Here is a 13255-nt window from a genome sequence, read left to right as displayed (position 1 = left end):
TTTCGAAGTCAACACAGCATCATCATCAACAATCATCAACAGTAAATATAAAAACAAACATTAACTTCAACACTTCATCATAAAATCCAAACTTTTCGAACTGTTTGTATCTTGCAAGGAAAATTTCGTTCCCAGAGACATGACAAACATGGTGACTGATGCAAAAAATCAGTTCACTCACAATCTTCTGAAATGTAAACACATTCTGTTGCGCTGGTATTTCGGAATTTCGGTATATGGCACTCCACACCCGACCCAATCTCCGTGGAAATAATTTTGTTTCGCAATGGGTGGTTCTGTGGGTGTTGCTGTAGCTTAAGCAGCTGATTCTGATTCCAGCAGAATCACTGACTACGTTGCGCTTAACTAAACGACAGACGGCCGCACTGGGAGTCTTTGGCACCGTATGTTTCATTCGTAAAATTTAATTTTGGAATTTATTTTTCATAATTGTTTTAGCTCACAAAATGTGACAAAATCTACAATGAAATAATAAAATATAAAATATAAAAGTGAAAAAGTAAGAGAATATCGTTTTGTGTGTAATGTGCACAAGTGTAAATTTTCACAATTTGGCAGCAACTTGAATGGTAATTTTTTGCGCCTTAACGCTTTTCGCAGCTTCAACGTTGGTCGCATTAGCTGCACACGAACTGTGAGCACTTTTTGTGTAAATTTATTACACACATATACACACATACACACAATTTGTGTAATGCTGCATTGAAATGAATCACAGCGATAGAATGAAGGCTTTTGAACTTAAGTGTTTGAAAAAAAGTACTAAAAAATAATTTTATTTTAATCATAGTTGGCTAATATTCAACTATTATTTCTACGAATATGTAATATATTTATATGCACTGAATCTTCATATCAAAGACACAAAACTTTACGCTCATCTTGGATTATCTGTCTTCCAATATTATTTCACTGTAAGTTTGTTCCATAAATGACTTTTACTTATTATAATTACGCACATTTATAAAATTTTTCCAATTTTCTCACATTTGGGTGGTGAAAGTCAAAGTCTGTTTACAAGGGTGACTAACTGCATAGAAAATGAATGTGTAAATATTTTTATTCATGGCCCTTTTCGCAGTTCAGTTCACTTCGTTTCGGGATGGACAGTGTTATAGTTAAAATTTCACATATTTTTTTATTTATATTTACTTCTGAAAGTCATTACCATCCCCCAAAACCAATCCTGTTTTTCTTCCTATTTTATAGTTTGAAAGCGTGTGCCCATTTCTGGTATGGTTTGCGCACAAGTTTGTCATAAATCAAACTGTCGATGTCTCTAATAATGATGATGATGATCGAAACAATCTGGTAGATGTTGCCAATTTAATCATAGTACCCATAAAACTATGAGTAGGAGGAGGTAATTTTAAATTGGTTCTTTGATGAACAAACAATGATCTTTGTGTAAATAATTTGACTAGATTTATTATCTAACCAACAACTGTATTATTCATTGAAAATTACTTTTTATATTTATGTTTGGATTAATAATTAATTACGAATATTCAACTATCATTGATAATTATATGGTGTTATTATTTTTCTCCGCCCTATGCTCTTACTAAGAGCGGTGTTCCTACCAAAAGTATAACACATAAACATATTGTTGTAATAATAATAATAAATAAATTTTAAATACACCAAAGAAATATATATAATAATATTATTTTCAAAAGCACAAAAATCTGCTATAACATTTAATAAGAATTTTCATCATTTACATTTCACACTTGACAAATTATTTCATATAACATAAATTACGAACTCAATTCCTTCACGACTTAACTTAGCTGATATACATAGACTAAAAAGCATATATTAAAGTGCCAACTAATAGCATCAAAAAACCAAAAAACAATGGCCACAAATATCAGTTGACGCCACCAAGAAAATGAAGATAATAAAAATTAAACCAAATTTTGCTCGTGGTTTTGTAAGAAATAAAATATTATATAAACATTTCCAATTTTAAAAGATTAACAGATAAATTTCTGTAAACGTTTTCAATCTTAAAAGGTTGAATGAATAAATGACTATAAACATTTTCAATATCAAAAAGTTAAATAGATAAATATTTACTCTGCAGTTTTGTTTTATACTATAATGTATCTACACAGAAAACCACAATTTTTTTTGCAAATTAATATATATAAATCAGAAAGCTATATAAGAATAACAACAAGCAACAGCAAATAAATACGCAGAGACCACAGGAGAGATAAATTTTTGAAAAACCTGTGTTCTGGTAGAAATAAAGTTTGTCAATGCAAACGAAAAAATATATATAAAGATATCTATTACATATAAGTATACTAATAACATAATGACATATTACTCATACCAGAGCCGTATTGAAAGCGGAACCCACAATGAACTATTGTTTCCTTTACCCATCATTTAATTTAAATTAAAAATCCTTATCCTGGCATCTTTAAAATTATTAAATAAAATTTTTTATTGTTTAAGCATCTCCCTCTTAATGAATTATAGAAGCTCTAAGTCAACGGATGGTTTTATTGGTTAAGATGCAGTTCGTGTTAATTTAATAAACATTTCAGTTTTGTTCATTACTGTTTAGATCTTTAAAAATGTAGAACCTGATATTTCGATTATAAAATTGGAGTAGATATAATGTATACTTTCAGATAATTATTTTGATAATCTACAAGTAGATTGATTCGAATTCAGCTAGTTGCTAATAAAACTGTCAACTGACCTTTAAGAGCATTTAGAGTATAGATAGATACTCTAGATATTGCTTTTATGTTTATATTATAAATTTTTAATTGACATCGAGGATCTAGTGATTCTTGCAAGGCAAAAGGTGGTAGTGAGTTAGGGTAGTGAGTCAAAGACAATTATTTTAGAACTCAAAAAGTTATAATGATGGAATACCGAAGCATGAAGGCTATATCGTATATGTTTCTATTTGTAGGTCTTTTATTAAGATCCAGAATGTATTGGTTTTTTCAAAGCAATCCGAAACTTATCAGCATACATTATGTTTGGGTTAATCGTGGACAGTTATTTCACAATAATTTTTCTGAGACTGATAGTGCTTTCATATTTAAGCAATTGTCCTCCAGTTTTTGATTTAATCTCGTGTATTTGAAAATCTATGATTTTTTTTAACAATTGGTCTAAGTACGAATTATCATATCGCAAATGATATAAAATTATTAAGTATCATACCAATAATTGTAAAAATTTTCATTTATCTGCAGTATTCAACCACTCCCTTGTGAGCAGTATCTCTTTTTTAACCACCCCTGCCACGCTTCACACGCAACTAGTAAAATTTATGACTTCAAAAATTGAGATTTTATTAATTGCTCGGAATATTTTCTCACGATATTGTTGCATCTCTTTCAATAGCGCATATTGATCATTTTATTATCTGACGATTAGCTTCATTATTCCAGGACAATGTGAAGCAATCCTTACAGAAGATGAATGAGTACAATTTTTTTTCCACACTAGCTGAACTGGACTTGCAACAGTTGCTACTGCATTTATTCCTATGCGTATATGTCTTATTTATGCATTTCGTAAAAGGGGATGGTCGTGTGCTACATGGCTTAATAGGATTAACTCTGAAGAGCACTTAAGAGTCATCATTATCATCAAAATTATAGTGCTATAAGCCTGTAATGTTTTGATTGCTATTTTGATTGTTCTCGTTACTATTCTGAATATTTTTACTTGCATTTAGTCTTATCTGTACAAATGTTTACAAACTTTCCCATTATTATGTCCTACTGTGTGTGAGGTCATTCTGAAGTATGTACTTTCTCGAGTAGTTGAATTAAGCTATAATCTGAGATTTATATGACTTAAGTGCTTGAAGCGAGTGTGACAAATTTTCATTATATAATTGATAAAAATGTTTATAAATTTGAGATTATAAATAAAAATAAGGATATTTAATATAATAATTAAGGACTGATACGAATTTTTATGGTATCTGTCGAATGTGGATGTAGTCGTCTCTGAATTTTAAGAAATTAATGCAAACTTAGTTAATGGTATTTAAATACTTTAAATCAAACTCCAATATATTTTAAGCGTGATATAAAGGATATTTGATATAAACTATATATTAATTCACAACTTCAGCTGTTTAGATGAACCGATTTTGAGATTGATTGAACTAAAAATTGATATAAAACTTTGAACATTTGAATGAACCGAATTTGAGATATTGCATTACAATATCTTAGTGAATATTGAACATGGACGTCTCACCCTTCTCATACAAGTTTTTGTATTTCTTGCATAAGGAAATTGGTCCTGAAGATTATTAGACTTTCCTTGGATATACCTTACATATGATTCTGCAAGCAGTGCAATTATATTTTTTATTACTGCACAGTTTTGTGTTCTTTACATATATTTACACATTGAAAAGATGTAGTATAAATAGAACTCTCTGACATAAATATGTTCTATACTAAAAACAATAATTTACTTATAAAAATAATTTTTAATTTATTGTTTTAATGATAATATAATATATTATTTATTAATTTTATTTTTGAATTCGTCAATTCTTTTTGAATTGTTACTAACCATTATATCTTCCTTTTATCAATATTTCGACTATAATCTATAGTCAAAGACTCTGAGAATGGATATAGATTATAACTAAAATATTAGTGAGTTATCTACTATTTGAACAATTGACCAACTAGTTCGTTTCAAAATTATATAATAAAAAATAAAAAAAATTGAAAAAATATTATTATCTAATCCATTAATAATTTGTATACTAAGTCAAATAAAACATTAACAGCTTCCGTATCTTCTTCTAGTTTCTTAAATTGTGATAGGACTATAAGGACTACAAGGATGTTGCTTAAATGGATAACAGCTCACTCTAACGTTAAAATTTAAATGCTTGAATTTAAGGGTGATTGTCCTGGGTGTGCAACAAAAAGCTTTAACTGTTTTAAGGATTTTCAGAAATTGGAATTTAAGGGTGAAAGTACTTTTATAGCATTTCACTTACCCGTTAAGCATTTATTAGAACTACGATGACTATCGTTGTTTGCGCTACCAAGAGATGTGGTTGATAAACCCGCAGAAGATTTATCTAAAATATATGAAAATAAATAAATACAAATTATAATTAAGTAACTACTTGTCACTAAATATAATTAAAAAACTTGATATAAATAAAAGCAAGAACTTAGAAGATGTCATCAACGTAGTTCCTTGCTTCCATTGCCAATTTGGTTGAATCATACTACGAAATTTTAACCAATAAATTAGTTAACTGTTAACTGACACACTTTTTAATTTGCTACATCAAGGCATGAAGCCCCACACAAAATTCAATTCCCACACTCAAAAAACACTTTAACCAACATCATAAATCTACCCGACTATAATTGTCACATAATCGAAACTAACTGAAACTTTATTTATTAGCACTGGTAGCAGTGATATCTGTAAATAATCGCATAAATAATTTACATGCATGAATACTGGGAACTCACAACTAAAACTACTAGAGACACAACCACTCGTGTAGAACCGCGTAACGCACCACAATGCAAACATACAAAATATAGCGCGTTCAAGCACAAGAGGGTTAATCGGAGGGGTGGAGCGCACATATTGATAGTCCTTTGAGAGTTTTAAAAAAGTGCTTAATTGGCGTAAATCTCTGTTTGGTATAAACAAACTCGAGATTTTGCGATATCATTATCGGGTATGAGATTAAAATGTTATGCGTGTCTGTCTGTCTTCTGCGATTGTCCGAGCAGACAAAGGCTTAAGTATACCAGCACAAGCATGACGAAGTTATGGGACAATGCAACAAAAGTAGCGTGTGCAGCTACTCGTAACACTTGCAGGACTAATGGATGCGAAATCAATGAAAATGTGCTGCACAATGCCGTCGATGTATGACAGGAAATGCAAAAAACACAAAGAAATATATAAATAATAGCAATAAAAAGATACATTTTGCACTGTCATTATGGATGAATCGAAATAGCAGAAAAGTGAATTTGTTTCAATTTTTGTAATAAAAAGAATCTCTTTAAAAATTATATTTTGCAACAGTGTTTCTTTTTCCCCAATTGATAATATATTGATAAATATGATATTGCAATTATTATATATAATAAAATTAAATTAATATAAATTTCTATGGGAATACGCTAGGAAAACTGTTTCTGAATAAAAATATTATTACGTTGAAGTAAATTAAAAATTTTACAGTCAATAGTAGTAAAAGGATTTATTACGATTAGTTGCAAAACCGTTTCATTCAAGATAAAAACAAAATCGTCTTGATCAACGCAAAGCATCAACAACTCTCTCTTCCTCATCCTTTCTTTGCGAATTAGTGTCCAAAGCACTTTTATTTAATAGTATCTATCAATAGTATCAAGTCTTTATGTATATCTTTATTTCTGGCATATCATGGAGATTTAAGCATACGTCTAATGGTATTTGGAGCAGCATTATCTTAAGAAACATATCCATAAAGTAGCTTACAAAGTAAAATTCTATTTTTCGCACTTAACTTTTTTGGTTTTAATTCCTTCAGTGCATTCAGAGTTGTAATATAACACAAGGTCTGTATTTTGACCTTTATATTCTCTAGACAAGTGTATCTTTTCCCTAAGCCTATGTATTTCACAACGTCTTTCCCTTCTATTTCCAAATTATTAACTTTTATTTTCCTTAGATTTTGACTACTACATTTTGTCTCTCCTGATATGAACATGCAATAAAGAGACTAGAAGACCATGCTGTGGGGTAAGAACCCGAAAAATGTTATTTAAAACGATATGTAATGCAGGAGCATAAATACAGAAACGACGTGAGATTCTTGACCTAGACATATCGCTTGAGGAGAGCAAACCTAAAATAGGGTTGTTATGGCAATTCTTTTTACTGTCAATTTGGAAAATAGTTAGTTTTCAAATATATTGTAATTAGTAGTGTAACGAACCTTTCTGGCCGGGGTTTTGCTCGCCGGATTCCAGGTCCAGTCCTACAATAAATTGATTTGATAGGAGCAGTGGAAAGTTTGAATACCCGGTGGACGGTGGCGTTGGTGCAAAGATGTGGTTATCTTACGAACGTAAATTTTATGTTACAGTAGGTAATAAACTATTGATTAGTAATGTAAAGAGATGTTTTAATTCAATAATCAAGTCACAATAAAGGTGATGCTAGGAAGTAATAATTTTAGAAAAAAATGAGTACTTTCATTAAATCCGAACATATTTCCTAATATAATGAAATTTGCGAGAATCTTATTAAATAGCAAAATAGGAGAATGAAATGTATGCAACTATATTAAATATACTTATATTTGCAATATTTCAGCAGATGTGTATATTTAGCATAATGACACAAATGAGAGCATAGTATATTTAACGCTCTAAAAGTTTGCAAGATAATTTCTGCAATTTTATTTTCTCGCTTGAGCAATCCATATGAGAATGAACTTTCAGATAATTGAGAATATTATTAAATACTTAAAGAATCCCTAGAGAAAGCATATAAATGCATTCTATTTTCTTTGTGTCTGCATTTTCACATACAAATGAGTTCCTTTCTTCACAAACTTTTGCAATTGCTTTTGTGAAAGAAAAATAATGAGTTACGCATGAGAGATTCTTTTTTGAAGCGTTCCGTTTATTCAGAACAACAACAATACCAACAACCACCAACAGCAGCATCCACATCAAAAGAGATACATTCCTGTCCAAAAACCGAAAAGCATTGACAACAAATTTATGGCGCTTAAAAAAGTTTCCTTAAGTTGAATATGCAGCCATCTTTAAAATTTTTTGTGCTCCACCCTCCAACAATTGTGGCAGTATACATCTTTAGCATCAATAAATAGCTTAAAAAAATATTTATTGTATCTAAAAATATATCTTACATATATATCTCGTATATCAAAATTAACTAAGCGAAAAGTTGCCAAGGCGTTTACCCTCCCATTAGGGGTTTAAGGATTTTTTGGCTTTTTTATTTATTTTTCTACTGACATTGTCTTCGATATTTATGCCAACACAAAAATCAAACACAAAGAAAACGTGTAATAATTTTACTTTACTCAAAAGGACACTAAAGTGAAAAATTTACCCAAAAGAAATCATAATTTGTACGGATAAGGCACTAAAATGTACGGCAAACGAGATACTTTTATCTTGAAGTATAGCAGCAGAAACAAGACGAAACAAAATATTTACAAGCAATTAATTCGAATCAAAGGACATTACGCTTCAGTGTGTTTGTTTCAGCATTTCATTTCTGATTATTCCTTTCAAAATTCATATTCTTCAATAAGGATTTGATTTGTGTTGATTGCTTCACACTAGAAAATACAAATTGTATTATACATCAAAAATCAAAAAAGAATTTTTCCTGTTTAAATCTCATTCAAAACCCTACGTGGATCAGGACTCTACCGCATAATTAAGGAATGTGTGACACTTCCGAAGTGTTTGTTAAGTATTGATAGATAAAAGCAAAATTCGGACGTTCAGTTGGTTTATAATGACTATAGTTTGTAGATTGCCAAGAGCATAAAAAATAACAACATTGACAGCTCAGAACATAGACGAAGAATTACCATTAAAAATAGGTGCTATTGTGGGTTCAGCAGATAATTTGGTGATCTAGAATTCTTTCACGATCGATCAAACTTACACAGAACGCTATAAAACAGCCATAAAAAGATATTCGTAAAAGCTTTTTCTCTTACGAGTTGACAATGACCATTCGAATAATGGTTAAATTCGAATAAACAATGGGTTTTACAAGCACTGACACTGTTCAGCGTGTTAACATCCAGCTACTTATGCGGCTTAATCAAGTCGTAAGAACAAGAGACGATCTCAAGAAAAAAGTAATAGTCTGAGGAGAGAAAAGGTGGAGACTAATAAAGTCAAGGTCAAGTACTAACATTTTATATACAAATCTGGAGAAGACGCGCACAGAGAAAAATTTTTAGGGAGGAGTGGTGTATCAGATCGAAATTCTAACGATAACGAGTTGTTAGGACTAACAAAGTTACATACTTTTTGAGTTAAGAAATAAGCGAAAAGTAAGATATACAGTCAAACATGAATTACCTCTAGTTAAGGAAGAGAATACTTAGCTAAAATATAGTTATAATATCACAAAACACATAGATATCTATAATGTTGAGAATAAAGTCGTAATACATGGAGGTATGGAACGAGCGCGTAAAGTATTTAACAACTAATCGCTTGTTAAAACGTTTTATCGTGTAACTTACTATTAGACCTTCTTTATAATGACTACTTAAATGGTAAAACGAGTTTTTATCACATAAATCTTTTTAATTTTGATATAAAAACCTATTTCAGAATTACTAAAGTACAAGAACTTTGCTTTACAGTTTTAACATCAGCTTCAGTACCCTTTATAAAACTAGTAAATATTAGGCATATTCGATCAATCTATATATATATTTTACATATGTCTTTCACAGACATATCTTTAATTTCACTCCACTTTTTGTGACTAAACTAAACTTTCTTTGAAAAAGTATTACATATTCCATATTTTCCATAGAGATCTTTACTATTCCAGAGATCTTTAGCTGAAGCAAATTTTTTTTTGATTTTCTTTCTACTCTTATAAATAACGGCATCTTATAGAGTTTATATTCTATAGTTGCCTAGAAGTTTATCATTCGCGTATCTATTTCTGCATTTTAATGTCTCTCCTGTATACATTATCACATCTTCAACATTATTTTCCAACTGCAGTAGATTCTCCACATAACGAAAGATGTAATATCAAGGCGTCATATCGAATGTATTGTATGTATACATTACCTTCGTTATTTAGAAAAAAAACTTTTTTGGTATCACTGTTTTATACAAATATTTAATCTGGTGTTGAATAGGAGGTTCTTATATCGAGTATTTGATAAAGGAAGAGACAAACGTGCATTTAAAATTAATTGATGTTTATGTATGATCCACTTTAAAACATCTTCAATTACTTTCCAACTAAAAACCATAATATTTAAAATCTTTAAACATTTACAAAACAAATAGATATGAAGCCCATTCAAAACGGTGTATCAAAGACCAATTACTACTCTACAATACCCCATCCAATAGCACACTTCTAATTCCCTATATGATTTCTTTATAACAAAGAAACAGACTATAGATAATACCACTATTATTCGGATTTAAAGAGTTCGATAAATATTGAAAAATCTAGGGAAGGGTAATCATATAAATTTAGACAATCATAACATATTTTCTCCCAATTCTTTAATTTATGTCAAAGAAATATATTAAATACTTTTTAATCTAATTTTTGTTTAGATTTATAAATTTCGTTAATATCTCCATCAAATTATCTATATAAGTCAAAATTTGTTTTAATATTAAAAAAAAATTTAAATACTTTATGTAAATCTTTTTAAACGGATATACAAATCTTCCACATCCGTTCGCGTTGTTGCCACATTTTACGTCTATAAAAGGAACTGTCTTAACATTTTACATATGTCGGCGGTACCTCAAACTTTAACAATCAAACCCATGAACGCTTCCACGTTTTCAATTTACCACAGCGTTTTTAAGTATTTTCGCGCCAAATAACATAAAAGTAGTAAAAAAAATGGAAATATATTCCAGTGGACACAATATACTATAAAATGTAAAAAATGAAAATATTTAAAACGGTTGCCTAAATTTTGGCAAAAAAATAAATGCCATAAAAAAGTATTTCTATCATAAAAAAACTTGGCAAGGTAACATTATACAAATATACGAGGCGGTAAACCGCGAACTCGTTTGGGTCATCACATTTTGACCATTTTGTTGGCATATTTCTACTTCCTCGCCATTCCTCACCATTCCTCGCTATAAATACGATAAATACCCGCGAAGTTCACAAATATATAAATTTACTGTACATCTTGAAAAGAGTTTTAAATCCATGGCATAAAACAGTCTCAAGAAGTTAAGGACTTAGTATGACGAAAGCATGGAAAACTGAGGTTTAAGTTTGTTATTATTTTTTTTAATTTTTTTGCCATTGTTTATATTTTTAAAATACCTCAGTGAAGCCTTTGAGACCTGAAAGGTTTTTACCTTTAGACAATTTATTTAAATATTCCCTGTACTTGTGCTTGCATGTCAAATTGAAATTCATTATAGAAGATAGAAAAATGAACAAAATTCTTGACTAGAAGGTTGGTATAATTTTATTAGATGTTTGTCTTTTGGCAGTTTTTGTGCTTTGTGGCTACCAACAGGAATCTACTGATGAAGACGGTAAGTGAATTGGACAAGTTGGGCAGCTTGTCAAGTTCAGTAAACATACAAACAAAACAAAATATATGACCATTAAATGCCAACAAATTGTGTATCATTATAAAATTAATGTAGACATATTTCACTGAAATACAGGCCATTCCATAAATCCATACAATAATATTTTTTTTTTGATTAAACTATATGAAATGACTACGGATTGCGAGGGCATGGAACATATATAGCATGAATGAGATTATAAATTTCTTACTTACCCCTTGATTTTGTTTCTACATTTGATGAATCTAAGGATGTTGTCGTTAAAGGTGGTGGAGCTGTTGAGGTGATAACGCCATGCTGTCCTGGTGAGCAGCCAGCAGGTTGCAAACTATCCAAACGGTAACGTTGGCCTGTCGTAGCAGACGAAACTGTTGTTATACCATTACCATTCAATACAATACTCGGTGAACTGGCCACTGAGCTTGAATTCATATTGTGCACAATACCAATACAATTGGCTCCATTACTGCTCTGTACATTAGGTAGTGTGTCTAGAGTGTCACTTAAACGTTGTGTAGAGTAAATATCACTAAAGTTAAAATTTAATAATTAATATAAATTAATTTTTCAATATACTTAAAACTTGTTTATATCTAACTTATACCTAAATGCGCTGGTAGCCCCAAAAAATGTGCTGCGGTCTTGTAGAGCTGCTTTTGCTTTCTCTACACTTTGCTTCAATTGTTCGAATGTTGATTGATGGAAACGATATGACGTCCAGTCTGGTGAACACTGACCTAAAGTAAGGCAGTCTTCAGTTTTGACTTGTGTTAACGTTGGAGGAGAGACGCGTTTTAGGTCCAGCGCCGTTTGATATGAACAAGAATTTTCGTACATTTTGTGAAAGGAGTTAATGTCTTCAGTAGGTACAGTATATTGAAGTACTATTTCAGTACTACTTGCACACTGATAAGTAAATTTAATAGAGGGAGCCCACTTTATTCTAAAAACAAAATAAATTTCTTCTTAATATATAAAATTGTAATCAATGAGACAAAATAATTAAGTTTAATTTTAAATATTAAAATATTGTGAACACATAGTCTTTAATTTTATTTTAAATTAACAGATATATATATTATAATAAAATTATTTTGTATTGTATAATATTATAATATATTGTATTAAATTGTATAATACATAAAAATAAATTTTTTTTTTAAATTGACAAAAGTATATATTATAATGAAGTTGTATTGTATTAATTAAAATATTTCAGTAATAATGGATATATATTGTAATATAGGTATGTACTCGTTATTAAGTTAACGTGAATCAATCTTATATTATATATTATGCAACTTTCTCTGTAACTTTCATTATATTACCTTAAGAGAATATTTAAATTATATTTCACAATTTTACTTAACAAAACCTCACTTCAATGATTTGTTTTTGTACATACATTTATAGAACAGATAAATCAGATAAATTTTCGATTTTATTTATTTAATTTATAACCGAAATAAGTTGCTTCTGAAGTGACATTCTCGGTAATAAGTACGCTACAGAGCTTATAAGTTTTTATAACTACAGTTTCTTCTACGTAGAGGTAATACTAATGTAATGCAGATTATCTGAAGGCCGAAGACCTGTTTTTCGATCTCAACAATGTGCTCCATTCTATTAAAATAGAATGTCATCTGTGTTTTGACCCTCTGTGACTCTGTAACTTTCTATTGCTTTAGGAAATCCTTTTCCAATCTAATATCTACAATAAAATGTCTGTCTACAATCAGACACTTTCTGGTCTTTATTCAAAATACTTAGTATGTACTGTTCTTTTATGGCAATCGCAATTACCAATATTATATCAATCAAATGTTTTCTTAAGGATTAGTATCACTGTCTGCTATCAATATTTGAATGATGTATTTCGATGTAAGTTTAAG

At 29.9% G+C, this 13255-nt stretch overlaps 1 protein-coding gene across 1 annotated transcript; it reads right to left on the bottom strand.

The window, feature by feature from the left end:
* Positions 1 to 5024: 5024 nt before the first annotated feature.
* LOC119677397 (DNA-binding protein D-ETS-3-like) lies at positions 5025 to 12300 on the bottom strand. Its single transcript, XM_038088734.1, has 3 exons — positions 11968 to 12300; positions 11579 to 11892; positions 5025 to 5116 (listed from the first exon to the last, which is right to left on the bottom strand). The coding sequence occupies exons 1-3, from the start codon at positions 12198 to 12200 to the stop codon at positions 5025 to 5027; spliced, it is 639 nt and encodes a 212-aa protein (XP_037944662.1). The 5' UTR covers positions 12201 to 12300.
* Positions 12301 to 13255: the final 955 nt, after the last annotated feature.

The sequence above is a fragment of the Teleopsis dalmanni genome, chromosome 1 (genome assembly GCF_002237135.1).
Source record: "Teleopsis dalmanni isolate 2A chromosome 1, ASM223713v2, whole genome shotgun sequence".
In the NCBI taxonomy this organism is placed as follows: domain Eukaryota; kingdom Metazoa; phylum Arthropoda; class Insecta; order Diptera; family Diopsidae; genus Teleopsis; species Teleopsis dalmanni.
Note: the sequence above shows the minus strand (reverse complement) of the source record. Positions and strands in the feature narration are given on the sequence as shown.

Coding starts and splice junctions, on each gene's coding strand:
- LOC119677397 (XM_038088734.1), bottom strand. CDS start 12,200: ATGTACGAAAATTCTTGTTCATATCAAACGGCGCTGGACCTAAAACGC. Junction 11,893..11,967: donor GGGGCTACCAGCGCATTTAG/GTATAAGTTAGA, acceptor TTTTAACTTTAG/TGATATTTACTCTACACAAC. Junction 5,117..11,578: donor TGTAGAAACAAAATCAAGGG/GTAAGTAAGAAA, acceptor CATATATTTTAG/ATAAATCTTCTGCGGGTTTA.